The 25,646-nt window shown below is 34.1% G+C and overlaps 9 protein-coding genes across 16 annotated transcripts; 6 read left to right on the top strand and 3 right to left on the bottom strand.

Moving 5' to 3' along the window:
* Nucleotides 1-11: 11 nt before the first annotated feature.
* On the bottom strand, nt 12-7,985 carry LOC116341004 (nose resistant to fluoxetine protein 6-like). 2 transcript variants are annotated; one of them, XM_031767823.1, is made up of 14 exons: nt 7,872-7,985; nt 2,830-2,859; nt 2,654-2,741; nt 2,461-2,583; nt 2,199-2,387; nt 2,060-2,133; nt 1,797-1,996; nt 1,595-1,710; nt 1,421-1,523; nt 1,238-1,348; nt 970-1,160; nt 771-900; nt 376-708; nt 12-285 (listed from the first exon to the last, which is right to left on the bottom strand). In XM_031767823.1, exons 3-14 carry the CDS (start codon nt 2,722-2,724, stop codon nt 103-105), a joined length of 1,824 nt encoding a protein of 607 aa, XP_031623683.1. In that variant the 5' UTR covers nt 2,725-2,741; nt 2,830-2,859; nt 7,872-7,985; the 3' UTR covers nt 12-102. The 2 variants fall into 2 exon arrangements, with proteins under 2 accessions (XP_031623683.1, XP_031623682.1); XM_031767822.1 differs by lacking the exon at nt 7,872-7,985 and adding an exon at nt 6,944-7,357.
* On the top strand, nt 3,449-6,035 carry LOC116341006. 5 transcript variants are annotated; one of them, XM_031767828.1, is made up of 4 exons: nt 3,449-3,512; nt 4,605-4,767; nt 4,860-5,016; nt 5,117-6,035. In XM_031767828.1, the coding sequence occupies exons 2-4, from the start codon at nt 4,629-4,631 to the stop codon at nt 5,973-5,975; spliced, it is 1,155 nt and encodes a 384-aa protein (XP_031623688.1). In that variant the 5' UTR covers nt 3,449-3,512; nt 4,605-4,628; the 3' UTR covers nt 5,976-6,035. The 5 variants fall into 5 exon arrangements, with proteins under 5 accessions (XP_031623688.1, XP_031623686.1, XP_031623684.1 ...); XM_031767826.1 differs by lacking the exon at nt 3,449-3,512 and adding an exon at nt 3,765-3,983; XM_031767824.1 differs by lacking the exon at nt 3,449-3,512 and adding an exon at nt 3,765-4,257.
* A 551-nt stretch (nt 7,986-8,536) lies between the features above and the next one.
* On the top strand, nt 8,537-9,728 carry LOC116341075 (40S ribosomal protein S10b). Its single transcript, XM_031767931.1, has 4 exons — nt 8,537-8,614; nt 9,016-9,213; nt 9,286-9,526; nt 9,622-9,728. The coding sequence occupies exons 2-4, from the start codon at nt 9,017-9,019 to the stop codon at nt 9,655-9,657; spliced, it is 474 nt and encodes a 157-aa protein (XP_031623791.1). The 5' UTR covers nt 8,537-8,614; nt 9,016; the 3' UTR covers nt 9,658-9,728.
* A 733-nt stretch (nt 9,729-10,461) lies between these two features.
* Nucleotides 10,462-11,737, bottom strand: LOC116341074 (transcription elongation factor S-II-like). Its single transcript, XM_031767930.1, has 4 exons — nt 11,578-11,737; nt 11,066-11,477; nt 10,837-10,992; nt 10,462-10,777 (listed from the first exon to the last, which is right to left on the bottom strand). The coding sequence occupies exons 1-4, from the start codon at nt 11,644-11,646 to the stop codon at nt 10,509-10,511; spliced, it is 906 nt and encodes a 301-aa protein (XP_031623790.1). The 5' UTR covers nt 11,647-11,737; the 3' UTR covers nt 10,462-10,508.
* A 921-nt stretch (nt 11,738-12,658) lies between these two features.
* LOC116340775 (protein SPT2 homolog) lies at nt 12,659-14,793 on the top strand. The gene is made up of 2 exons (XM_031767430.1): nt 12,659-12,889; nt 13,009-14,793. The coding sequence occupies exons 1-2, from the start codon at nt 12,824-12,826 to the stop codon at nt 14,644-14,646; spliced, it is 1,704 nt and encodes a 567-aa protein (XP_031623290.1). The 5' UTR covers nt 12,659-12,823; the 3' UTR covers nt 14,647-14,793.
* A 175-nt stretch (nt 14,794-14,968) lies between these two features.
* LOC116341014 (RING finger protein 141-like) lies at nt 14,969-16,589 on the bottom strand. Its single transcript, XM_031767840.1, has 4 exons — nt 16,018-16,589; nt 15,713-15,947; nt 15,494-15,642; nt 14,969-15,430 (listed from the first exon to the last, which is right to left on the bottom strand). The coding sequence occupies exons 1-4, from the start codon at nt 16,176-16,178 to the stop codon at nt 15,238-15,240; spliced, it is 738 nt and encodes a 245-aa protein (XP_031623700.1). The 5' UTR covers nt 16,179-16,589; the 3' UTR covers nt 14,969-15,237.
* On the top strand, nt 16,491-18,304 carry LOC116341013 (sin3 histone deacetylase corepressor complex component SDS3). Of its 3 annotated transcripts, none has more exons than XM_031767839.1 (5): nt 16,491-16,866; nt 16,959-17,034; nt 17,114-17,211; nt 17,293-17,834; nt 18,003-18,258. In XM_031767839.1, the coding sequence occupies exons 1-5, from the start codon at nt 16,737-16,739 to the stop codon at nt 18,096-18,098; spliced, it is 942 nt and encodes a 313-aa protein (XP_031623699.1). In that variant the 5' UTR covers nt 16,491-16,736; the 3' UTR covers nt 18,099-18,258. The 3 variants fall into 3 exon arrangements, with proteins under 3 accessions (XP_031623699.1, XP_031623698.1, XP_031623697.1); XM_031767838.1 differs by having other exon boundaries at nt 16,492-16,866; nt 17,114-17,834; nt 18,003-18,133; nt 18,190-18,304; XM_031767837.1 differs by having other exon boundaries at nt 16,492-16,866; nt 17,114-17,834.
* A 423-nt stretch (nt 18,305-18,727) lies between these two features.
* LOC116341012 (histidine--tRNA ligase, cytoplasmic-like) lies at nt 18,728-21,069 on the top strand. Its single transcript, XM_031767836.1, has 5 exons — nt 18,728-18,837; nt 19,317-19,757; nt 19,845-20,051; nt 20,126-20,420; nt 20,479-21,069. The coding sequence occupies exons 1-5, from the start codon at nt 18,754-18,756 to the stop codon at nt 20,997-20,999; spliced, it is 1,548 nt and encodes a 515-aa protein (XP_031623696.1). The 5' UTR covers nt 18,728-18,753; the 3' UTR covers nt 21,000-21,069.
* A 350-nt stretch (nt 21,070-21,419) lies between these two features.
* Nucleotides 21,420-23,750, top strand: LOC116340716 (histidine--tRNA ligase, cytoplasmic-like). The gene is made up of 6 exons (XM_031767347.1): nt 21,420-21,646; nt 21,705-22,079; nt 22,177-22,383; nt 22,464-22,634; nt 22,932-23,055; nt 23,252-23,750. Exons 1-6 carry the CDS (start codon nt 21,464-21,466, stop codon nt 23,740-23,742), a joined length of 1,551 nt encoding a protein of 516 aa, XP_031623207.1. The 5' UTR covers nt 21,420-21,463; the 3' UTR covers nt 23,743-23,750.
* Nucleotides 23,751-25,646: the final 1,896 nt, after the last annotated feature.

The following is a 25,646-nucleotide window of genomic DNA, read 5'->3' as shown; positions in this document are numbered from 1 at the left end:
ATTTTCTTTGATTTACAATTTCTATTTGTTACGAAATCTATCTAACGAAATATGATGATATTTTTCTGGTTCATTTTTGCTTGATTTATTCTACGCCGTAATTTAACGAGTGTGGCTAATTCGTGGTGCAGTTGATTGCTGTCTCTCGCTCAATGGCATTAAATTCGATTTTTTCTTTGAACCGAAAAGAATTTTCTCAAGTACAATAATTGGTGATTCAAATGCCAATGATACAATTATACTTAACAGCAAGGCAGCAATAAAATCACCGAAGAATTTGAAAAGCTAAGAAATACAAAAGGAGATTTATCAAAAATTCTTTGACAAGAAAAATAAATGTGTGTATCAGAATGAGAAACTGTGGAAAAAACTCACAATATTTCGTCCAGAAAAATATAATGGCGTGTGTGTAGATGCTGCTGTTGCCAACATGATAGGCATATGAAGTAAGTAAATGGCGTAGGATAAACGAGCGAAAGGTTGCCACATTGGAAGTGACAAAAACCAATTGATTGGTCCCCCATATCCACAAACACAGGCATAAACCACCATGCATAAAAATATGCTCCATCCAACTCGACTTGAAGCCGTATAAATGCCTGACTCAGTTGAATTGGCTTTATGATCCATTTGTTGTAATTCATATGAAAAATATGCGAGAACACCAAAAATAGCGGCCGTTAATACCCAATGAACGATGACGCGAACCTAGAGTTATCAAAAAAACGCAATACATTTCATGTTCGATTCTATCGTAAATTCAAACATACAATATGCCATTTCTGTCTCCTTCCATTCATTTTGAACAGTAAATAAGCGAACACGGTACCGATCAACCAAGGAGACATTCGTACATGTGTTGGATAGTAGGTTAACATGAATGTTTCTTGAATATCATTTCTACAACATTTTCAAATACAAAATTACATAAAAAATGAAAAAAAAAATGTATGTAGTTTTTCGCCTTACGTAATATTCAACACTTGATTAATAAGTTCAAATGCCTTGTAAAGCCAGAAGGTCCATCCAACACAAATTCCAACTAATGCTGCAATTAATGCAACGGCAATGTATCCACCACGATACAATAAATATCCAATCAACGGTGCAAACAAAAACAATTGCATATCAACCGATAAATACCATGTGTGTGATAAGCACTAAATAACGAAGAGATAAATGTCCGTGAAATTTTATTTTGATCATAAATGATCTATTTTCGATAAAAAAAACTCACGATAGCATCCGCATTGTAGTAGTTTTGAATATACAAAAGTGACGACCACCAATATTTGTCACAGTTAATCGCATGTAAAATGTACGAATACCAAAGTGGACCAGAGCCGATCTTGAAATTTGATATTAGAAAAAAACATTTTAATTCATGTGTAAAAAACCGATTGACTGATTGGCCTATTACCTTTTTGAAAAGAGTTAAACTGATCAAAATAACAATTCCCATAATGGGTGTAAGGCGCAGGTATCGATGAACATATATCATAACATAATTAGCTTTGCCATTCCTGATTAAGATTAATGACATTTCAATTTGATTAAATTGGATTTTTTTTACTGTTGTCAAGCATCAAATTACGTTTTATTTAAATGTTTGAGCATTGACCATGTAATCAAGAGGCCGCTAAGAAAGAGAAAGCTATCCACCGAAAATGGCGCGAGCAAAAGAACAATTGTAGAGTATTTTGATACGTACTGAAAACATTTATCCAAAAATGCGACAAAAATCATTATTTTCAGCAAGTAAATAATTTCATGTTTGTCAAGGAGAAACTGGTTACCTCTGGAATGTATGCAAAATTAACAACTGGAGCGAGCATTGTCATTACATTGGCATGTGCATAAATAACCCATAATGCTGAAAGTACTCGAATTCCCGTCAAACATTCTATTGAATGTTCGCAGCTTGATGTTTTGCATGCAAACAATTTTCGGCCGTTTGTATACATTGAGAATGCAATGAAAATGCAGTCTTTTTCCCCTGAAAAAATTTGAATGTTGAGTATTTTTCAAATGAAATTGCTAAAAAAGTGGCAAATCTTACTATCTCTTCGAGTTTGATATATGTCGTATATGGTCGATGAAATCATAATGAACGCCATGAACGCAATGAATGCTCTTCAAAGTATAAATTTAAAAAGTTTGTATTTTTCATTTTGAATTTGAATAAAAAATGTGCTTACAATACGGCTGAGTCGGCTACATTTAAATTCCAATTTCGATCTTCGTTGACTTGACAAGTATTCGGAACTATTGTTAAAAGTGCTTTATCCTTTAAAATTTTCTTTTGAATTGTGGCAAATAAATGTTCCATATTTTCTTTTGAACATGATTTTGGCACGCAAATGCCAAAGCTCAATCCAAGCATATTCCTAAAAAAAAGTATATGGATGTTTGTTCTCAAAGAAAATAACCGTTCGAAAGATCGAAAGACTTTTTGCTTACGATTTTGTCGGTACAATTCTTGGCTGTGGTCGTTTCAGTTTTGCAAAATCTGTAAGTGATTTAAAATTATGGTGAATTAATTCGCTTGGCATCACAAGCTCTTCTCTCGATAAACGTGCCAAACTGAAATCACAAAATCACATTCATTTTATCTTATTTAGACACTTAAGTCATTTACAATATTAAGTCATACCAATATCGTGGAATAAATTGATCTGGTTCATCAATATTTAAGCATTCATCAAAATCACCAAGGTCATACATATTACCAGATAGGATGCCTGCCAAAATCAGATAACATTAATTTGGATTGAAGATTGATTTGGTCGAAATTGGGCCGAGTGCAGCAAAAAAAAATGTCGTAAATACCTGATGGAAATTTCCCCCACGAATCAAATACTGAAATAAATTAAAGATACGTGTATTTTAATATGAGTAGCCAATGACTTCATTTATGTGTGAATCATTTTCTTCTTCACATTGTTGTTTTCATTTCTGATTGCCAATTTGTGCCGACAGCTTTTTTGTATGGAAATTTGTGTAAATTTTAATGCGGATTAAGCATCCAAACATGACACCATAAATTAAAGTATGCGGTTCGTTTGAATAATAAAAAGCCTAAACATGTGAGAAATGAGGAAACCGAACTTATTTTTTATTTGGAAATGTTTTACTGGAGCATTAAGAATGAATGAAAAGAACCGAAACATAAGTTTAAAAAAGAGAAAAATTAATTTCGAAAACGAGAAAATACAACAGAAAATCAAAAAAAAAACCGACAAAAAAGTAAATTATTCTAGAACATGTATTTATACGGAATGTATACATTTTGCGCGTTTATATTCAAAATACAAAAACGAGTGAGAATACCATTGAATTGTTGTACTAGATCCATTTGAAAAATGGTCGTATGGTGTCGCTACTATGCACCGCTTGGTCAACATTGCCAAGTGATACGAGTAGATACGGGTGCTTATATGTATTGTAAGTGACGTTCATTTTCCCACCAAATAATTTGTTCGATATTTTCGAATATCTCGGTAATATTTAAGGTAAATATTTAAAAAATCATAAAAATTATTGAAATTTTTAATCAAATTGCATGAATCCATTGAAAAATTGAAAAATATTACATGAAATTTGTGAAAAGAGCGTGTGTATTAAACACACACAAACAACGGAAAATCGATTCAAACGAATAGAATTGACTGCTTGCGCCACCATTATGAGTAAAACGCTTGCGAACTACAGTGAAAAAAAAATGCTAGCGTATACATAAAACCACCGCAATGCGAACGTGCGTTTCTGACATTTTATTTATTTTATACGGAGCTGGGTATTCATTTTACATTGATGAAACGAATGTACGCTTCATCTATTTTGTGAAAAGTAATCAACGTTGTTAATGAATTTTAGTGGAAAAATTGTGTACATTTCGATAATGTAAATGAATTTACATTATTTTTCATGTATTTATGACCGTGCGTGAGGATTTTCTGAAATCGGCGTTGATTTTCAATAGCGTATGTGTATTAAAGAAGCGCAAAGTGTTTGCGTTTTGCGGGCTTTCGATTTCATTCAGATAATTCACACGGCAAACTGAGAAATCCGTGTGTGTTTTTTTTCTATTTTGGCCGCATCATTCGGCAAATTGAACATTTGCGATTGTTTTGATTGAGTTTTTTTCATTCGTTCACGTGAAGTTTTGTGGTGGATAATTTAGGGACGACGAACTACCGAAAAACAAAATTTTTTTTATTGTGCGGTACATTTCGAGTGGAATCATATTTGTAGAGTGTAAGCATCGATAGCCGTAGTACCACTGTACGACATACTGTTTTTGCTAATAGTCAATAAGCTAATCAATAAGACGAGAAGTTTAGTTTTGTTTTGTTTTTTTTTTATTCATGCAACCCATAGAAATTCAGCGCATCAATTGATGTTTTGCCAAATATTTTATGGATTTATGAAAATGAAGAAATGAAAAAAAAGTTATTAGAGAGAAAGTGGAAACAAGACAGTTTATGAACAAAATAGTATTTTTTTTTTTTAATGCCACATGTCGTACACGTAGAGTTGTTTTTGCTTTTTTCGACAGGTTTTCGTTTTATTAATTTGGATATTTGCATTAAATTTTTATTCAGGCGATTGTGTGAAAAAACATAACCATGGAAAGTGAAACGTATCGCTTTATTTCGTTAATTGAGAAACATCCTCAATTATATAATAAGAAGCATAAGGATTTTTTGCGCCAAGATATACGCAATACAATATGGGACAGCATTTGCAAGGAGATGAATTGGGACGGTGAGTTTTGTTGACATGAGAATGACATGAAAAGACCGCCATTTTTCTAATGTTTTCGAATATTTTATTTTCTGTTTTGTTAATTTTTATAGACACCAATAAAGCGAAGAAGAAATGGAGAAATCTTCGAGACAAATTTGTTAAGAAGAGACGTCGGCATGGTAATGGTGCAAACGCCAACGAAGACGAAAGCCAACGGGAGTTCTATAATAGCTTAATGTTTTTGGATGGGCACGTAAATAGTCGAAAGTGAGTGTGATAACAATTACTAAATATTTATCAGCAATATTATGATTATTATAAAACATTTTTGTGTGTTTATCTATATGGCTTTTCATTCGTTATGTAGTGCCCGTACAAGTCAGGGTCAAACGACTTCTGGGTCGACCACCAATACGGTGATAAGTACAACAACTGCAACGCAGCAGCCGCAATATGTGCAAGTAAGCACCAATCAGATACCAATTGAGCACATAAACTTGGAATATCTATCAGGTGTGAACGTATCTGAAGATGCTCAATGTTTACTTGATATATCAAACAATACGAATGCCATAGCCAATCATCAGCACCCTCCGCCACAACCACAGCAAACTCAGCAAATCCAAACGCAACCGCAAGCACAGCATCAATCACAGCATGGTCAACAACATCTATCGGCCGCTCAGCACATTCAACAATTCAAAATTGAATTTCAAGATCAACTCGAAACGAGTATGGACGAAAAGATAAGCTTGAATCAGGTATGTCAACAAGAAGGTGAAGAGGTCATTGTGCAACAATGTGAAGTCGAAAATGCAACATATGATGCACAAACGCATACATTGACACCGGCTACATCGACCACATTGGCACCAATACCGACCGCCATTCACCGTGCACACACTGTGAATGCAACACCGAAAAAGATTTACCATCAAGTCATCAATAGTAATGGATTGATTACCACCAATCAGCACCAGATTGTTACCGCTCAACTAAAGCGACCACGCATCGAAGTATCGACCGATCAACAGGAGATCAGTGAAGCGATTACAGCAGCTGTTGACTATTACAAACAACAAACGGCTGTTACTGATGCCGATGCTGCATTTGCCAAATACATTTTAGAGGAGCTGCGCGAAATGAACAAAAAGCGTAAAAATGAGTTCAAGCGAATGGTCACCACTTGGTTAACCACCGAAGAAGATGAAGCGCACGGAGAATGACGAACACCAGCACGACAACGTCGTTTCCGATGATAAATTTTCCTTTTGAAAAAAAAAAAACTAGAAAAAGGGAAACATAAGCACACACACTTAACGAATAAATGGTAACACGAGTTTTTTTTTTCTTCTGACAAGAGATAAAAAGAATGAGAATAATAATTATAATAATAAGATTGGAAACATGGAGAGAGTTCAGTTTTTTTTTTGAAGATAAGGTTTGCACTAAGGTTGCGTTTGTTTGGCCGCGAGCACCACTCAAGAAACGCAACAGACATTTCTTTTTTTTAATTGTATTTTAAAATTCTTTTAAACCAATATCTTTTGAAACATTATTTTTTATGTATGTCTTAGTAAATTTTCATTGTGGAAATATATATATAGGCTTACGTCTCATAAAACAAAACACAAATACACACACAAAAAAAACGTTGAGAGAATACAAAATCGAAACACTCAATCATACACACACACACTCACAAAATAAGAGTTGGAAACGAAATAAATACATATTCATCAGAGATAAACACGAAGCCAGTAACCACATTTTTCTTTGCATCAAATTGAGATGTAATCAATCTACCAATAGAATTGTAACGAAGCAAAAATAGATTTCTAAAAAAGCACATTTAGAAAACTGTATTTTTTCTATAAATCAAAATTTAAGAGAAAATCTACTTTCACAACATGTGTAAATTCTGTAATCGTCTTGTTAAAGAAAGAATCAAAATAAAAAAAGCTAGAAACAGCAAAATTGCAACTTGCATTCAATTTATTTTAAATAAAATTAGCGCCAAACTGTTCAAACAAATCTAACTCAAGTATTCACCACTTTGTTCGATGTTATCTTCTTGTTGTCCGATTACATTCGAACGATAACAGTCTATCGAAAGTTTAACGCATTATCATGCAAAATCTTACAAATTTGTAGGAATTTCTATTTGAGTTTATAGTATTACACGTGTTCATACCTCGAATAGCCCACATTTGTTTCTTTTTCAATCCGGCAAAAATGTGAAGGAAATCTCGAAAACAAAGCAAGCTTCCTCTAAAATACGCATTCTGTGAAAAAATGTGCTCTTGATCATTTACACCCATTTCTAAATTGAGAGCCATTTCCAGGTATTTCGGGAAGTTTAGAATCACATCCGGTGCTTCGTTTGAAAGTGTTTCATTGTCACCATTACACTTTACTATTCCCATCACAAAGATGATGCCAATGATGCACAACTTTATTTTGAACATTTTCATTCCGTAAAATAATCATCAAAAATCAATTACAAAAATATTGACCAAAGTCAAATAACTTTAATGATCCAAGTTTACGTGTACTAACTGACCGATGTTATCGGCTGGAAGTATTGTTGATACTAATGTGTATCCTTCCATTCAGCACGTATTTTATTGCATGTCTACCACTTCAGCTACCTGTTATTTTATTTGTTTGAATGAAAAGTCCAATTCCAATTGATAACGATTCATAGAGAGAACTTTGAACTGAAGAGTCTTCAAGATAGATATCGATTACAAACAACATCAAAAAACGATGTGCTCTGATTCAGAAATAATTGCTATTGAATTGACACACAAGGTATTTGTGTGATGAGATATTGTTTTAAATATAATCAAATCGAATTTGACTATAATTGTTGTACGCAAACAATTAATTTTTACTAGACAAAAGAAACTGAGCAAGGAATTTTGAAATTTATTTTGTAATTTTTTGAAGCAAAAATATTTTTTTAAATAAAAATTTGAAATTTCCAACCTTGCGTTTTTAAATTTTTTTGGATATTTTAATTACATATGGTTTTTGACAAAGAATTGAACATTTGAACATATGAGTGATGTTTTGAATAATGTTGGAGTATAATTTTTAAAAAAATATTGTTTTCTTACTTCTAGAAATGGTTGATCAGCCGACATTTAACTCCATTGCAAGTTATTTTTTAGTTTGGGCTGGGTTTTCATCAAATAAAGCTTGCGAATCCGCACCTTCGAACTTTTTTGGCTGGTCGTTCTTTTCATGTCGTAATTACCACTTTTGAATCTTTTAAACCACTCACAGCTTCGTTTCGGTGGAACTTGTTTACAAGTATCACGAAGAATTCGATCTGCTTCAGCGGCAGTTTTGTTAAAATCCTTGTCACGATCCATTTTGAATCGATTCAAAGATAAGGCTTTATATAAAAAAATCTTTCTGCTCTGAATTTGATAGACACATGACGGGTATTAATTCACACACTCAATAAAAAAAGAAACATTTCGAATTCATTGTGTAATGTCGAAGAAAATCAAAACACTAAATCGAAAGCACAATATTTTGTACAATTCTTTATTTTGATTGGAAGAAGCGCGTAGATCCTGTATGATATAAAGAACAAAAATATATTGAAATTGATATCAAATAGAAAGTATTTAAAATGCAATGTCCTAAGCATGCATTTGTTGACATGATAAAATAATATATGTTTAAATCAAGCAAAGCGGCATCGTTTTAAAACATGTCTGATAGATGGCGCGTGTGTTGCTGCGGCGACATTTGACACATTGCATATGGGCGAATTCATACTTCATCTTGAATTTGACGGCAACTAAACTGTCTCTTTTTGTTCCGGTGGTCAAACATTAAAGAACGCAAAGTAGGTTTTTCTCTTAAAAAATCAAAAAAATTCCCAATCATCACGTAATAAAATCGATCAAAAATTGTTTTAAAATAACAAACAGACCATGCACTTTCATTAAAACGAAATATATTATAAAAATGTGATAGTTTTCGACCATTTTTCATAAAAAAAGTAATTTTGTCAGTCGGTGTTGTAGTGAACTTCTCAAGAGGCAAAATAACTATGGTTAAGATGTGATCTTGTTGTGTCTTAAATGTGGCATGCCCTCATAAGTTTTGAAACAAATATTTTGGAAAAATGTTGTGTGAAATTGTGTAGTTTTGCGTGGTCTTCGGTTATTTTTGAAACAATTTCGTTTTTCCCACGTAAAATTTTTGACACCGTATTAATCAATGTGTGCTTCTTTTCAATTACAGAATGTTTATGCCAAAGTCGCATCGTGTCCAAATCTACGAACATTTGTTCAAGGAAGGAGTTATGGTTGCCAAGAAGGACTTCAACGCACCAAAACATCCAGAATTGGACGTTCCAAATTTGCATGTCATCAAAACCATGCAATCATTGCAATCAAAAGGATTAGTACGTTCACAATTCGCATGGAGACACTACTACTGGTAAGTTGGCATACGATTTCACACAATCGCATTGATTATGGTAGCTTATTAATTGTTTGTGAATAATTTTAGGTATTTGGAAAATGAAGGTATCGAATACCTCCGCACATACTTGCATTTGCCATCGGAAATTGTCCCATCAACATTGAAACGTGCTGCCCGTACAGAACAAGCCGCTCGTGCTCGCCCAAGTGCCGTTCCACGCACTGGTGACAGCAAAACAGGAGCTGATCGTTCAGCTTACCGTCGTGCACCAACTGATGGTGTTGACAAGAAGGGTGACGTCGGCGCTGGAGCTGGCGATGTTGAATTCGTAAGTTTTGTCACAGTTCAAATGAACTTTTTTGTGTATAAAGTGAATTGAGTGATTTTTGTCTAATGTTCATTGTTTTTTATTTGTATTTACAGCGTGGTGGATTCGGACGTGGTTCACGACCCCAATAAACTTCAGAATACCATTTGGATTAACACAATGTTAAAATAAAGATCAATTTCTAATGAAAAAAGATTGAAAATGAAAATGAGTTTCACTTCAAAATTTATATCGATTTTTCCGAAAAAATAATATGAAATTACTGTATTTTACAGATTCAGTTGAAAAATTAAATATAACATACACTGTCAGTCTTAATAAACAAACCGACTGAATAGATTTTTCTTTGACAGATCAAGAGGTAGAATTAATTAAATGGTTGAGATATGAGATGGGTTTTGGTGTGGAACATGAAGTGAGCATAAAAGTGCGATCAATTCTATTTCTACACGTTTTTTCTAAATTTTGTTTCAATTTGTTCATAGTTCTCTCCCAAATTCTACTTCACTTTAATTGTGACGTGACCAACATATTTCCAAAAATTATTGTGATGTTCATATTACAAAATTCACTATCCTTTAATAAGACCCAAAACAAAGAATGAGTTTCTATATTGTACAAAATTCTAGTATACAGTACTTTCATTATCAGAACAACTTATTTTCGTGGGCTTCATACGAATCATTTGACTTTCCAGACTCCAAATTCAGATCATATACTTCCTCAAATCCATTACTACCTGGAAAAAGAGAACTAAAGAAATGAAACACGTTTGTTTTTAGGAGAGAACATCAAATAAATTTTATTTGGTGTGAATGACTTTTTGCTTGTTATAATTCGTAAAATTCTAACAAAAGGTATAAATATGCGCTCATATGCGCAAATCAACAGATGTGAGATTTTTAAAATAAGGCAGAAAGAAAATTATTAAAGAATTTGTTGATTTTGTATTTTTAATTTTTGAATAATGATGTTTTCGCACTTAGCAGAATTTCCATCTATTACCGCACTCATTGCACAACACGAATGTGGTCATCGGTTCATCAGCCGATCTCGTTTGCATTTGATTGTACGTACAGTTCCGTTTCTTGCATTTGCCACACTTCAATAGATCCGTTTTGGTGCCTTCGGCTGTGGCCAATTGTGCATCGTTAATTGCTTCCTTTACAAACTTTTCTCGTATCTTCCTCATTTCATCGCTGGCCATTTCTTCGGGTGTCATTTTCGCCAGTACGGCAGCGGTAATTGCACCTAAAATGATACATTTTAATTATTCAATCCGAAATTGGGTTCGAAAGTTGTTAACTTACCGGACACATAGTTTGTACGTAGCGTTGGATTTTTGCTATCTTTCAAATTGGAGATACGAGATCGAATGCGATTTTTGTAGCGATTGTCGGTATTTCTGAACTCAGCATAAATACAATCTTCCAATTCTTCGGCCAATTCTTCGGCACTTGAACAACCTTCAGATCAAAAGAACACATGAAAGAAAAAATAATATGAATAATCCGTTTTTGAGGATACTGTTAATAGTACCTTCGGGTGTACCACCATCCACAGCTATAGCTTGGGCCAGCATCTCACGGCATTTTAGGCGAACGGCATCAGTAGTTGTACTTGATGAATACGATTTATTACCATTACTCGAACCACCATTTGAATCGTTCTTGTGTGAATCAGATTTTTTGTAACTGTTATTCAACGATGACGACGGTGATGATTTTGCGGATGACTTTGAACTTTGACTTGAATTCGACGAAGTACTCGACTTGCTGGCTGGTACAAATTTTTTCCAGTTTTTGATCAACGACTTACTTAGAGAAATCACCTCTTCGTTGTCACATGTTTTCCGTAATTCATTCACCGTTTTGCCAATGTGTGTTTTGGTCAATATGTCCAAATCGATTTTTAGGCTTTTCAACGTCTTCAAAAGATCCAATGCTTGATCCTAAAAAATAATACACATTTTTCAAAAAAATGTATCATCAAGATAGGCGAAGCGGGTGATTTATCTCATTTATTTGATGAAACATGCGAAATATACTTACCGAACCACTGGCCGAATTGATTTTCACCAGTTTCCTTTGAATATCCAAAACTTCGTCTTCAACACCCATTTTATCAATCAAATAAAAATATTGTTAGTTTTTATCGCAAAAATTACTTTACTTTTGTCGTGTAAAAATATGCCGATAAAAGTTTTGACATATGATGGTTTCTTTGAATGCAGTACTTGAGCATAATGTGACATCTAAACACCAGAGGGCAAATCAAAGTCTGAACAATCGTTTGTAATTGATAACGCATCAAACGTTCTTACATCAAAAAAATAAAATTTAAAAAGAATGATTTTTGTTTCAAGTTAATTGAATAGTTTCAAAGCCAAAATAGATTCTAGCATTTACTTTTGAGACGTCCAGAAGTACAGAAAAATTGGCGTAAAAGTTCCGGTCCCGAATCAATACAAAGCGATACGGCTTTTTTCCAAACTACATATTTTTTTGTTCAAAAATCCAAGAAAAAATCTAGCTATACAGTTTACTGTGTATTGTTTATTTTTCAGTCATTCTTCAAATTGCAAATTTAAAAAAAACACCTATATATGAAAAAACCTGTGTGAGAGATTTGAATATTGTCCATATGTTGAACATTTTATGGTGCAAATGATTTTTGTAAAAAATAATTAGTTTAAAAAATGTTGATCGCAATAGTATATGTATATGAAAATTAATTTGACTTATTTTCTTATATTTGAGGGGTTCCGAGGGAAAATGTTACGTAGAAATGTTCCGGAGCTAAATGATATCATTTAGCAAAGCTAATTGGTACCAAATAGCCTAACTAATTGATACCAAAAAGCTTTAGTTGATATTAGCTTTGCTAAATGACATCATTTAGCTCCCGAACATTTTTCCACAGAACTTTTCTACGTAACATTTTTCTTCGAAACCCCTCATTTGACTTATAAAAAGATCTTTTCCAGAAAAAAAAATCCAACATAAAAATTTAAAATTGAAATAGTTGTGCGCGATTTGACATGTGCGGCCAACTTCATGTGACTTCTATCTCATATTTCTTTATTTACATTTTTCAATGAACAAAAACATATGACAAACTACGGCATACTATCAGTGTTCTTTCAGATTTCAAGATGGCAGTACATTAAGTCGTATTCGTGTCAAATTTAGTATGTCTCGTAATATTGAATCGAACAATCGAGTAATTTTCCATTTGTAAATGCAAAAATTCCATGAGACACATTGAATGTGAGTCTAAATTCGTTATAAATACATCATGGATTTTGGTTCATTGCTATCGGTTGCCCAGAAAAATGCAAAAACTAGCAACCATTCGTCTGAGGTAAGTGAAAAATGTTTATTTTCATTGTTAGAAACAAAAGAAATTTGTGCCAACTCTTCAAAATTCTAATTAAAACAATTGTCATTGTGTGTGATTTTTTTTTTGCTTTAATTTTTTAGCGGAGTAAATTTTACTCGACCAAATTTGAGCCACCGAAGAAGGTGACAAAAGAGAAAAAACTCTCCGATGGCATTAAAAAGTTTTTGGCACAAAAAGAGGAAGAAAAACGTGAAGATCAGGAACGAAAGAGAAAAGAATATGAAGAATTAATGGCACTACGCAGCGATCGTGATAAAAATAAAATCCGAAAAATGTTGAAAGTCACAAAATCAGCGAATCGATCTGTACTTGAGGATGCTGTCAATAGTACAGACACAGCTGTTACTTTACAAGGTCCCGAACAACCGGACGAAGACGATTATGGGTACACATCAATTGCTAGCGATGCTCTGTATAAGAATTTAATGGAAAAATACAAATCGTTACCCGAAGATAAAAAATTCTCCAAATCGTCGTTAAGTGGCAGTAAAAATGCGGATTTAATGTCAACGAAAAATCGTGTCCGTGATGCAATTATGCGTGAAAGAGAAGATGAGAGATCGGGTCACCGAAAACGATCTCACACATCAACTTCCAGTGGCGATAATCACAGCAGTTCAATCAATGATCAAAAACAACGTTGTCGTAAAAATTTATACGATCCAAGGGCTGAACGTGAGGCTGAAGAACGAAAGAGAAAAGAGGTAGAAGATGAGAAACGACAGAAAATGAAAAACAAACGACCTCCTCCACCAGTTATGGATTTTCAAAATCTTCTAAAGTTGGCTGAAGCAAAACAACACCAACCCATCCAAATCGAAGTGCCACAGAAAACAAAGGAACCCGAAAGACTTCTGACGGGAAAAGAGAAACGTGAAATGGAACAGAAGAAGAAAGAATTAGAAGAAAGAGAACGGAGACGTAGTGCATTATTAAATAAAACACCACATACCAATGGCGAACAGCGTAGCAAATCGGATGCACAACCGACCAACGGCAGAATACCAAAATTGAATGCCTCAAACACACCATCCTCCACTAAATCAGTGCCTCATTCAGCGGATAGCCGAAAACCAAGCATGAAAGAACCAATTCGACCAGCATCAAAACCAATTCAATCGATGAGACCTAGTAGTAGTACACCACAATCAAATGTAAAGCGTTCGGTTGAGATGAAATCCAAAATACAAACGAATGGTACACCTACAGCATTAAAACAACCGACTAAACCGATAGACTCGCGAAATGTCAAACCAAGGGAATTTCCGCCAAGGGATGTGATCAAAACAAGAGAGTTTCCACCACGGGATGTGGTTAAATCGCGAGAATTTCCACCTAGAGATATGCTAAAATCAAGAGAGTTTCCACCACGTGATATGCAACACAATCATAAGAAATCAAAACCAACGGCCGCATCAAAACGTCGCATTCTGGAGGACAGTGAAGACGAAGATGAATACGATTCCGAAATGGATGATTTTATTGACGATGATGATGAAGAGATCAACTATTCGAGTGCAATCAAAAACATATTTGGCTACGATAAATCACGTTATCGAGATGAAGACGATGATGTTGATAATATGGAATCAACGTTCGCACAACAACAACGCGAAGAATTTATTAGCAAAAAAATTGGCATAATGGAAGATTTGGAAGATATGCGCCAAGAAGAAGAAGAAAAAAAGAGAAAAGCACAAAAGCGACGTCGTCCCTGAACCACTGTGTAACCGTTTTAACCAGTTATATTTTCATTTACCTTTGATCATAAGGTAAACAATATCTGTAATATGTTGATTTTATGATAACATTTCGCAAAAATGCTACCACATATTTTTACATGAATAAATATTTTTTGCAACTAATTCAACTTTTTCCTTTATGTACCTAAAACTAAATATCGCAATTTTATATTGGAGATTTTCCACAGCTCTATGGCAAATTCATTTTAAAAACTCATTTGTTATTGTTAAAAATAAATGGCTGAATTTATTTTCACCATATTTTATTCAAATAGCACTTAGCAATAGTATATAATTAAGGGATATCATATGTTTTAAAACATGTAATCACATAAAAGACGGAAGGAATGAAACTTAAACAAAAATATACTCAAAATATATTATACTGATGTACTGATGTAAAATTTGCTAAACATGTAACACAAAAGCGAAAGGAGAATTCGGTATCAGGTTAGTAGAGTGATTACGCCATTGCTGATTGAATTTTATTACATCCATAGATAAAACACTGGATTAGTATTGATTCGAGTTAAGTCAACATTTTGGAGTGGGTGTAAACGGTCGGATTTAATCATCACTATCATCATCGTCATCAATTGGATGAGCATCGGATTCATTGGTGCCATTTGTAAGTGCATTCAATTCGGTGAGAATTTCTTCATTCACTTCATTCGTCTTCGGCAATTCGGATAAAACCCAGCTATCATTCATGCCGGTTAATTTCGTTTGACAAAGGGGACATTTGTCATGATTTTCATTCCTGAAAGAGCAAACATTTTAAATTGATTTTTCAATTTTAATAAAATGTCATCTTCGCAATTACCATCGTTCAATGCATGTCGAACAAAACACATGCTCACACGGCAGAATAAGATCGGTCTTTCGATCTAAGCAAATGCAACATTCAAAACTAGATTCTTCGTCAGGGGTCAATTCAGTCATATTGGCCAGAAAATTCGGGAGACGACGTGCCTGTGACAAAAAATATTTATTGAAATTTATTCAAATGAATTGCTTTTCTAAACGACTCAATACTCCCTACCTTGTCGTGTTGCTCTTCACAATTTTTCATTGCATCAAGATGCCGTTGAAATGTGTTGAATACTTTCAAAAACTCTTTTAAATTGATGAGCTTGTAATTTTCGATGCGATTGGTTTCTGGATCACATTTAACACATGCAATACGAACGGTGGCTTTCCAAAGAAATGATTGATCGCTACCCTTTTTCACAGCGAAGATTGTCACTTTGCCATTGGTGTCCAAGCATTTGCGAGACCTGTCAAATCACAAACAAATGATATTATCAAAACCAAACCACAACAATAATTAAGCGTGCACTAACTTACAAGTCATTAAGGTTACTTAAGCATTTATTAAATTCTTCATAGGTGAGCGAATTGATTTCTTTTAAACTTTGTGCATGTTTGCGAATTTCGTAATGAATCGTATCGACAGTGTCTTCGATTATTGATTCCGAATTCGATGGTGTTCCGGCAGTTTGTCCCATTTGTATAAAAAAATCGCAAGCAAGGGCTTTGTTGTTAGAAAAAAAAACGTGACTGGGTTTTTTTTGTTATTTGTTTATTATTTACGCGTCGAAGAGACTACGTTAGTTATCAGTGAAAAAATATACTGTGCGCTTAATGTGACAGGCACAATGAAAAAGACAGGCGACGGTAGTATGGTTGGTTCATAGTGTGCGTTAGATACGTGTTTCAGTTGTACACTGTACATTGTTGACTTGACAGCTGCTGTCGTTTGTTGTTAGTGTCTTATTTTGTTGTGTTGGTTTTTGTGTACGTGAGTCAGTATTGCCTACGAATAGATTGAATGAGAAAGATGGCGACTGTACATCTGACAGAGTTTACTATACATAAATTGTCGCCAGTGATTGCCTCAGTAATGCTTGAAACTAGTTTGTGTACTGTGCATTTATTTAACATTTTCAATAATTGCTTTGAAATAATACCAACGTTCCATTGAAAATTAAATGGATTTCAGATTTTTATTTCGCAAACGACGCCGTATTTATTAAATTTTTAAGTGAGAAATTTTACTGAAAACAATGGCTTACGTTGGAATTAGTCAATATAATCACAATCAACAGATTGATGAATATGAATACGACGATACGGAGAATTTTTATGACGACGAAGTAAATTTTGGAAATTATCTTGATGTAGACGATAGCGAAGGTAAGCAATTGTTCAGTGATTTGATTTTTATGTGCGTTAAGAGATTGATTTAACCAGTGGTCTTTTGTTGTTTTTGTGTATACATTGTACAGATACTGAGGAAGCTAGTGAATCCGAATACGGTCACACGAGCAGAAATCCAAATGAACCACTTGAAATTAAAGAATTGTAAGTATCATCAAGTGCGTGCGTGTGTGTGTGTTTTGCAAAAGGAAATCCCTTAAAAAAATCTCTTTTCTCCAAATAGAATGTACCAAGATAAATTATCAAATTTAAAGAAACAATTAGAGCAATTGAAGAATGATGTCCATCCAGAATATATACGACGCTATCGTAAGCTAGAAAGTCAGTACAAAGAGCGTTTACGTTTGAATGAAGTTTATCGTGATTTTTCGATTGAATGTGTTGAACGTGATTTTATAACAGAGAAAAAAGCGGCACTCAAAGAATTTGACGAGAAACGTGCCGATCTCAAAGAGAATCTTATTGCCGAATTTGAAGATAAACGTAAGCAAATTGAAGCTGAGCGCCATTCAATGGAATTAACCGGTGATTCGACTGAAACAAAACCAACTGTAACGAGAAAACTTCGACGCCGACCAAACGATCCAATTCCAGCTGTTGCGGAAAAGCGACGAAAACCAACTGTAAGCCAACTCGTATTACTATTGGACGATAAAGAGATTGAGAATGACCTAAAATTAATAAGTCGAGGCAAACAAATGACAACAACACCAATTCGATCACCATCCGTAAATAGTAATGGTTTATCAGCGTTGAATGCAAGTCTGGGCATTGCCAGTTGCTCATTACCACCCACCGAAAATTATTCGTTGATTGAAACGAAAATTGAGGATGGTAAATTATTGTTCGAACGACGATGGTATCATAGGGGGCAACCAGTTTACATTGAAGGAAAAGATATAGCCAAATTTGCTGCTACCATTTCAGCAATCGGCAATGAAGTTGTAAGTATTCACTCTCTCTCTCTCTCTCATTCAGTGTGTTATTTTAAAGAGTGCGTTTGTATTGTTTCGATGCCAAATCTATTTTTAACTCCATCGAACTTATACGTTTCGCTGTGTGTATGTGTGGGATTAAATTAAAAAAAACACTATTCTCTATTTTCGTTACAGGTTTGGGTGAAAAAATTAAACGATAACAACAAAGTGAAAATTCCAACAAGCCATTTATCGCGTGGAAAAATAACGATAAAACGAAGGGCCAATTAATAGTAGAAAATCTCCTTTTATACATTCTGTCATGCGTTAGTGAATAGATTTTAATTATAAATTGCATTCATATATTGATATTACGTTGTAGATTTAATGGATTTTACATTTCAAACCAAGTTTTAATAAAAGAAAACTAATGGAAAACGACTACTAAGAACATTATCTTTGGATTGTACAATATCACTTTGGCAAAAACGAAAATGGTAAAATTTTAATGTGTATAAGATGTATTTGCACATAACATTTCTTTCTCTCTTTCAATAGCCTCCCCACCACAAAAAAACACAAACAAAATGCTTTGTTTGACAGCTTGGGCACGAATGTATGCATCATTTCATAGAAGAAAGAAATACATGGAATACAAATGTCACGCTACTTCACAGCAAACCAACACATACAAACACTCGCGCATACACACTCACATTCCATCTCGTATGACTGTGTAACGCGTGTTATACTCAAACTGACTTTGTACTAACTACTCTGAAATTTACTTGGACGTCGTCATATAAATTAGAGTAAAAATTGCATCATTCTTTTTTTATTTCTTAAACTGTGCACCACGTTGTTTTGGCGAGTACACTATTGAAACATCGACCAAGAGAGTATTATTTATTTATTTGCATTTAGTGAAATTGACAGTGTTGACATAATGAGCGAAACATTGTTGGAACAAATCAAACAGCAAGGTGATCTTGTTAGAAAACTTAAAGCAGCCAAAGAACCAAAAAACAAGGTAATTCCTCCCAAATCATGGCCAAATGTTTTGATTGATTTTTTGAGATGAATCATTCTTCACAGAAATTATTGATTTCAAGAAAACATTGAATCGAAATTAAATTGTCAATTGAGGTTAGAACATTTTGCCCATTTGTTTCACGCAATATTGTTGTTGTTGTTATTTAGAAAGTACTTTTTTCGATGAGCACATTCCAAGAGAGTATTGTGCAAAAGTGACAAGTAAGCATTCCGTCAATGAGCGAATGATTGTAAAACCGTTCGTGAGTTAAGCGCATGCTATGACAAAAGACTATGTGCTTTCACTCATCGTATCAAAATAAAAGGAGGAAATAAATCACGCTCAAGGCAATTTAAAAAATGACCTCCTTATGAAACACTAAGTGATTGTACAGATTTATGTATTACTAATTATTATATGAATATTTCGTAATAGATTTTAATTGATGATAGTAACGATTTAAACGTAATTTTCAGATTGATGAGGAGGTTTCCAAATTGCTAGCCTTGAAAGCCAAATTACAAGATGAATCGCCTGCACCCGGACCGCAAAAATTCACACTTAAAACACCAAAAGGTACACGCGATTTTAATCCACAGCAAATGACACTGCGACAAACTGTACTCGAGAAAATTGTCAGGGTTTTCCAAAAGCACGGCGCAGAAACCATTGACACACCGGTTTTTGAACTAAAAGATGTATTGACTGGCAAATATGGCGAAGACTCGAAATTGATCTACGATTTAAAGGACCAAGGCGGTGAAATTTTGGCACTTAGATACGATTTAACTGTACCGTTAGCTAGATACTTGGCCATGAATAAGGTTGCAAACATCAAACGATATCATATAGCGAAAGTATATAGACGAGACAATCCATCAATTGCTCGTGGTCGTTATCGGGAATTTTATCAATGTGTAAGTATCAATGATATTATTTCATTCATCCATTCTCCGTGTGGCTCAAATGCGTTATATGAAATTCTTTTTGAATTTTTTCTTCAGGATTTTGACATTGCCGGCACATACGATCCAATGTTACCAGATGCCGAATGTGTCAAGGTTGTGTCAGAGATTCTCAACACTTTGGATATTGGCGATTTTGTGATTAAACTGAATCACAGACAACTATTGGATGGCATGTTCGAGGCATGCGGTGTACCAACTGACAAATTCCGAACAATTTGCTCTACAGTTGATAAATTGGACAAGGTAAGCGTAGTTCACGGCATAATATGTCGTCCGTGAAATTGAGTTTTCACTCATTACCTTTTTCTCGTACATAGAGTCCATGGGCTGAAGTGCGGCGTGAAATGATCGAAGAAAAGGGTTTGGATGAAACGGTTGCTGACAAAATTGGTGAATACGTCCAACTGAGCGGCAACGTTGAACTAGTTGACCAGCTCTTGCAAAACGAGCATTTGACCAAAGCACCATCAGCTGTTGCTGGTCTAGAGGCCACTAAACTACTACTGAACTATTGTAACATTCTTGGATTGAAAGACGAAATTGTGTTTGACCTGAGCTTGGCTCGTGGTCTTGATTATTACACTGGTGTTATTTATGAAGCCGTTTTAAAAGGTAAACTACGAAATTGGTAGTGCATATTTATTAATTATACATATTGTTTATATTCCAGCCGAACCGCCAGCAGTCAACAATCATTCGAACGAAGCTGGGTCAGCCGAAGAGCGCGTTGGATCGATTGCCGGAGGCGGTCGTTACGATAATCTCGTGGGTATGTTTGATCCAAGAAACAAATCGATTCCATGCGTTGGTGTGTCCATTGGAATTGAGCGAATTTTTTCGGTGCTAGAAGCAAAGTATGCGGCAGAAAAAATTAAAATGCGCACTAAGAACGTTGATGTATACGTTGCCTCAGTTCACAAAGGATTATATGAAAAACGGCTGAAAATTACTGGTGATCTGTGGAATGCTGGCATTCGAGCTGAACACTCATACAAATTGAATCCAAAGTTATTGGTTCAATTGCAACACTGCGAAGAGTACGGCATACCATATGCGGTTGTTTTTGGTGATACAGAACTTGAACGCGGCGTCGTTAAACTGCGAGAAGTGTTCTCACGAAAAGAAGAAGAAGTTCAACTTTGCAGTTTGGCCGAAGAAATTCGAAAGCGATTAATCGAAAAAGAGGTCTAATTTTCAAATTTCATTCACCAAATGAATAAAACGGAATACGATTTTAATTGCGCATTTTCACCAAACTATAGCAATCAATTTGATTTGTATTTATTTTTTAAATAAGCATTTGAATCTAAAACATGATCTGTTCAGCACAATACATAAATTTTATATTGGCATATACTGATAAAATGTTATGCATTTCATTTACAAAAATTTAATAAAAAAATTGAAAACCAATTCAAACCAACCTATATAATTTCTAGAGGCTTTCTAATACGCTCCAATATAATACATGCCAAAGTCACGTCAAAGGACGTTCGGTAAAAAGAAAATTTGAATATTGCGCCTTACTTGACGTTTTGGTAAAAGAAAAAACAAATTCTTAGTGTATACCATAGACTGTCATAATAATAAAATGTAAGGTTAAGTCATTTGTTTTCCTGCGATACACAATTGATAGCCGATACAGTTGAATCGCAATGAATTTGTGTCGGCACTTATTTGGCCGAAATGCGCCTGCATTTCTCAGGTCAGCTCAAAGAGTTTTTTACATACAGAAAGAAGGAAATTCATCGAGAATTGTTAATTGTAATGGAATGAACGTATTTTATCATTATTCAACCGATTCGAGAGTGCCTTCACCGAAAAAGCCATCAAATCAAGTGTGTTTTATTGATTCACTGTTCAGATTGGAAATAATTTAATTTTTTTCGTTTACAGAAGTCATCGAAATTGATGGTGAAAACTGCAAAGGGAACATGTGACCACGGTCCACAAGAAATGGAACTTCGGCAAAGAGTATTCGGCAAAATTGAATCTATTTTTAAAACACACGGCGCCCAAACGATAGACACGCCAATATTTGAATTGAAAGAACTGTTGACTGGCAAATATGGAGATGATACAAAATTAATTTACGATCTGGCAGATCAAGGTGGCGAGATTCTATCGTTAAGATACGATTTGACAGTTCCACTGGCAAGATATTTGGCTATGAATAAAATTAGCAGCATCAAGAGATATCACATTGGAAAAGTCTATCGTCGAGATACACCGTCAAAAGCACAAGGTCGACTTAGGGAATTTTATCAATGCGTAAGTGAGCAAAATACTTTGTTGTTCGAGAATAAAATGGACTTTCACAACTCACATGATTGTCATCATATTGTGTACTACATATGTTTCGTTATAGGATTTTGATATTGTTGGACCCCACGATGCGATGCTGCCCGAAGTCGAATGTATAAAAGTTATGTCAGAGGTGTTTAACTCTTTGGATATTGGAGAATTCGTAATTAAAGTAAATCATCGGCTACTCTTGAATGGATTGTTTGAAGCATGTGGAGTGCCCGAAGATAAATTCAAGTCAATATGTTCTGCCATTGATAAATTAGACAAGGTAATCTCACTTTCTACATGAATTTTCTACAAATTTCATCTGATTGGTAAAATAAAATCGATATATTTTCTTTCAAATAGTTGTCCTGGGCTGACGTACGAAAAGAAATGATCGAAGAAAAGGGCCTGAGTGAGAGTGTTGCAGACAACATTGGAAAATACACACAACAATGTGGAAACGTCGAATTGATAGATAGACTCTTGTCCGATGAGTTTCTCAATAAAACATCAGCAAGTGTCAAAGGTCTTGAAGTATGTTTTGATTAATTTACATATTTGTGTTTTGCGAGAGTCAAGCGCAATAAGGGCACACTATATAAACGCCATCTATTAATAACCGACTAACTACAATGTAAATCAAACGTATCTGTTTCCCCTTTTTATTTACTCCCTTCCCCTCTCGCTATACTTTTACATTGTAGTTAGTCTGTTTTACAAAGATGTCGTTTCTGTGTAAGATGTGTGACGTCACAATGTATTTATATGGATAGCGCTCGACTCTCGGTGTTTTGAAACTTAATTTTTCTTATTTTTCACAATTAATTCAAGGAATTGAAGCTGCTTTTGAAGTATTGTAATCTTCTTGGTTTACAAAATAGTGTAGTTTTTGATCTGAGCTTAGCACGAGGTTTAGACTATTACACTGGAGCTATATTTGAGGCAGTTCTTAAAGGTACATTTGATCGGCTGAGAATAAAACTGACTTTAAGTTTTTTTAAACCGTCTCCATCTTATGTAAATCCTATACAAATTATGAGACACTTTTAAGATTTTTTCTGCTTAAAGTCTCTTTTATTACCAGCCGTACATTTCAACATATCAATGCTATATACCAATATTCATGTGAAAAATTTCTCACTATTTCACAGATAAAAATGTTGGGGATGTTCAACAGTCAATAGGTTCGATAGCAGCTGGTGGACGTTATGACGATTTGATGGGTGTATTTGATGCAAAAGGACGTTCAGAGCCTTGTGTTGGAGTTTCAATAGGCGTTGAACGAATTTTCGCCGTTCTTGAGTCAAAAGTTGCGAAAGAAGGAATTAAACCAGCAAACAGTACAGATGTTTATGTAATGTCAGCTCACAAAGGTCTACATGAACAACGATTACAAATTGTAAATAGACTGTGGACTGCTGGAATTCGTTCAGAGCATTCATATAAAGAAAATCCAAAATTAGTTCGACAGCTTGAATACAGTTTAAAACATGGAATTCCCTATGCAATTATCATTGGCGACTCTGAACTACAAAGAAATGTTTTTAAATTACGTACTTTCGCTACACACGAAGAAATTGAAATTCCAATTAGTGATTTAGAAAATGAAATTAGAAAAAGAGTTAATAAAACAGAGAAATAAATTCGTAATGGAGTATTTTATTATAAAATCATTGCAGGACGAATAATATTGAAGCTTGATGTTTTTATAGAAATCAACAAAGTTAAAAAAAATTATTGAATATTTGAGATAGAAGTGAAAAAATAGAATTAAGATCATATAATTATATTAAAAAATGGAATTTCATTCAACAACATTTGTAGTTTTTTTTAAATTGTGTGATTGAATAGTAAAGGATTCAAATGATAGATTCATCAATTATTTTTCGATAACAATCGAGCGAAAAAACACTTCCAAATTTCCAAGCCTGTTTTCAAAAAATTCAAATGTACGATTTTCCTACTTGAAAGATTTTGATTGAAAAAAGGCATGTGTTATTTATATTTGAAGCTTTATATCCAATGTAATCCAATGAATTCATTTCCTCTCTTTAAATGACATGGTACCCTCCATTGGAGGGTTTTATTACCCCAAAAGAATCTACGAGTTAGTTACAACTACAAAATACTGATTGTTGTACGAATACAAGATACTGATAAGAACGATTCAATTTGGTTCATCGCCAAGAAAAATAAAGTGTCAGCACAATTCTGAAAGTTTAAATTAAATCATATATCATATTAGTGGAAACATTAAAATGCTTTTACTAAACTACTATCTTCACTAGACCAATTTCTTTGAAATATATATAAAAATCAGTCTTGATAACATTTAATGGATCTGTAAACATCCATTTATTTCAGTTTACTAATATACAAATAGAAGAGCACATCATCAGCAAAAAAACTGATTCGTCAGCTCATCTGTATTTTCAAAATTGTATTTTTTTTAAAATTTAATTGTAATTGTATACAAATACAGAATTGTGAAACATAAACATTGAATGAAGTCAACCACAAACTATTGTGATTGCATGTTTTTTCGCCCAACAATGTATTTGGCATATAATATCTGAAGTAAAAAAACTCTTTTTATTTTAACGACACCCGAGAGACCTAACCCTTAATATGTTCCATCGTCGTGACAAATTCATTGGTATGGAAAGTTTTTCTCTTTCATGTCTCGTCTTCGAGTGACCTTTTTCCACCGACACTTGTAATTGAACACTGTAAAACAATGTCCACATAAATCTCTAGATTGGATGCGAACAAATGACTTTTGTGTGTGACCTTAATGGAAAAGTCAAAGTTTTCGTTGGAAAGGATTTTACCACCAAGATTTATTGGCTCTTTTACTATTTCCAGGTGGAATTTAATGAGCAATCAATATTCGTTAACCCCGTTTAGTGCAAACAAGTATCTTATTTTCTTGTCATTTTGTTTGATAAAATGTGACGAATAAAAATACATAGTTACTATGCGCGTTAGTCGTTCGTTTATAAAAGTAATTTTTTTCCATTCTCCGATTTGTGTTCTGCTAAGCAGAGTCCAATGTGCGATTGGCAAACTTTACAAGTTTATTCTTTGTTTTATTTCGATTAATTTTATATTTTTCAAGTTAAAGACTCGAACGGGTTTTTTGTTTGACATTTAATTCAGATTGGCTATGCTCTTACTATGCAAATTAATGTAATTGGAAAAGAAACAACCCTTCACAAACGATTTTTTTCGGTTTTATTAAAACAGATCTTTTCCCATTCAAATTAAAGGTTGATTGCATTGCAGTACCGCACTTAATTAACTAGACAGTGGTAGGGACTAATTTTGTGTTCTCTCTCGCATTCTGCGATGCACATTGCCTGTCGCCGTAAGCAAGTACACTGCCAAATATCAACTTCATCCCCCTTTTTCAATCGACCCACACTGTTCATATGATTTCAAGTATCTCGCTTAAAGTCGATTCAATTATTTGGAAACGTTTATTTCTTTAGAAAGGATTTTCTGCATCCAAATATAAAAAAATGAATACTTCAAAAAATGTCATAT

Source organism: Contarinia nasturtii, unplaced genomic scaffold, assembly GCF_009176525.2.
Source record: "Contarinia nasturtii isolate CC-2019 unplaced genomic scaffold, AAFC_CNas_1.1 Cnas_scaffold_695, whole genome shotgun sequence".
In the NCBI taxonomy this organism is placed as follows: domain Eukaryota; kingdom Metazoa; phylum Arthropoda; class Insecta; order Diptera; family Cecidomyiidae; genus Contarinia; species Contarinia nasturtii.
This window is presented reverse-complemented; position numbering and strand designations above follow the sequence as displayed.

Coding starts and splice junctions, on each gene's coding strand:
- LOC116341012 (XM_031767836.1), top strand. CDS start 18,754: ATGAGCGAAACATTGTTGGAACAAATCAAACAGCAAGGTGATCTTGTT. Junction 18,838..19,316: donor CCAAAGAACCAAAAAACAAG/GTAATTCCTCCC, acceptor CGTAATTTTCAG/ATTGATGAGGAGGTTTCCAA. Junction 20,421..20,478: donor TTATGAAGCCGTTTTAAAAG/GTAAACTACGAA, acceptor TTTATATTCCAG/CCGAACCGCCAGCAGTCAAC.
- LOC116341013 (XM_031767838.1), top strand. CDS start 16,737: ATGGCTTACGTTGGAATTAGTCAATATAATCACAATCAACAGATTGAT. Junction 16,867..16,958: donor TGATGTAGACGATAGCGAAG/GTAAGCAATTGT, acceptor TACATTGTACAG/ATACTGAGGAAGCTAGTGAA. Junction 17,035..17,113: donor CCACTTGAAATTAAAGAATT/GTAAGTATCATC, acceptor TTCTCCAAATAG/AATGTACCAAGATAAATTAT.
- LOC116341006 (XM_031767828.1), top strand. CDS start 4,629: ATGGAAAGTGAAACGTATCGCTTTATTTCGTTAATTGAGAAACATCCT. Junction 4,768..4,859: donor CAAGGAGATGAATTGGGACG/GTGAGTTTTGTT, acceptor TAATTTTTATAG/ACACCAATAAAGCGAAGAAG. Junction 5,017..5,116: donor GGGCACGTAAATAGTCGAAA/GTGAGTGTGATA, acceptor TTCGTTATGTAG/TGCCCGTACAAGTCAGGGTC.
- LOC116341004 (XM_031767822.1), bottom strand. CDS start 7,223: ATGAAAATGTTCAAAATAAAGTTGTGCATCATTGGCATCATCTTTGTG. Junction 1,349..1,420: donor GTTTAACTCTTTTCAAAAAG/GTAATAGGCCAA, acceptor TCAAATTTCAAG/ATCGGCTCTGGTCCACTTTG. Junction 1,161..1,237: donor ACTACAATGCGGATGCTATC/GTGAGTTTTTTT, acceptor TTCGTTATTTAG/TGCTTATCACACACATGGTA.
- LOC116340716 (XM_031767347.1), top strand. CDS start 21,464: ATGAATTTGTGTCGGCACTTATTTGGCCGAAATGCGCCTGCATTTCTC. Junction 22,384..22,463: donor CCATTGATAAATTAGACAAG/GTAATCTCACTT, acceptor TCTTTCAAATAG/TTGTCCTGGGCTGACGTACG. Junction 22,635..22,931: donor CAAGTGTCAAAGGTCTTGAA/GTATGTTTTGAT, acceptor AATTAATTCAAG/GAATTGAAGCTGCTTTTGAA.
- LOC116340775 (XM_031767430.1), top strand. CDS start 12,824: ATGGATTTTGGTTCATTGCTATCGGTTGCCCAGAAAAATGCAAAAACT. Junction 12,890..13,008: donor CTAGCAACCATTCGTCTGAG/GTAAGTGAAAAA, acceptor TTAATTTTTTAG/CGGAGTAAATTTTACTCGAC.
- LOC116341014 (XM_031767840.1), bottom strand. CDS start 16,178: ATGGGACAAACTGCCGGAACACCATCGAATTCGGAATCAATAATCGAA. Junction 15,948..16,017: donor TTAAGTAACCTTAATGACTT/GTAAGTTAGTGC, acceptor GTGATTTGACAG/GTCTCGCAAATGCTTGGACA. Junction 15,643..15,712: donor GTGAAGAGCAACACGACAAG/GTAGGGAGTATT, acceptor TTTTTGTCACAG/GCACGTCGTCTCCCGAATTT.
- LOC116341075 (XM_031767931.1), top strand. CDS start 9,017: ATGTTTATGCCAAAGTCGCATCGTGTCCAAATCTACGAACATTTGTTC. Junction 9,214..9,285: donor GCATGGAGACACTACTACTG/GTAAGTTGGCAT, acceptor GAATAATTTTAG/GTATTTGGAAAATGAAGGTA. Junction 9,527..9,621: donor GAGCTGGCGATGTTGAATTC/GTAAGTTTTGTC, acceptor TTGTATTTACAG/CGTGGTGGATTCGGACGTGG.
- LOC116341074 (XM_031767930.1), bottom strand. CDS start 11,646: ATGGGTGTTGAAGACGAAGTTTTGGATATTCAAAGGAAACTGGTGAAA. Junction 11,478..11,577: donor TCAATTCGGCCAGTGGTTCG/GTAAGTATATTT, acceptor ATTATTTTTTAG/GATCAAGCATTGGATCTTTT. Junction 10,993..11,065: donor GGATGGTGGTACACCCGAAG/GTACTATTAACA, acceptor TTTGATCTGAAG/GTTGTTCAAGTGCCGAAGAA.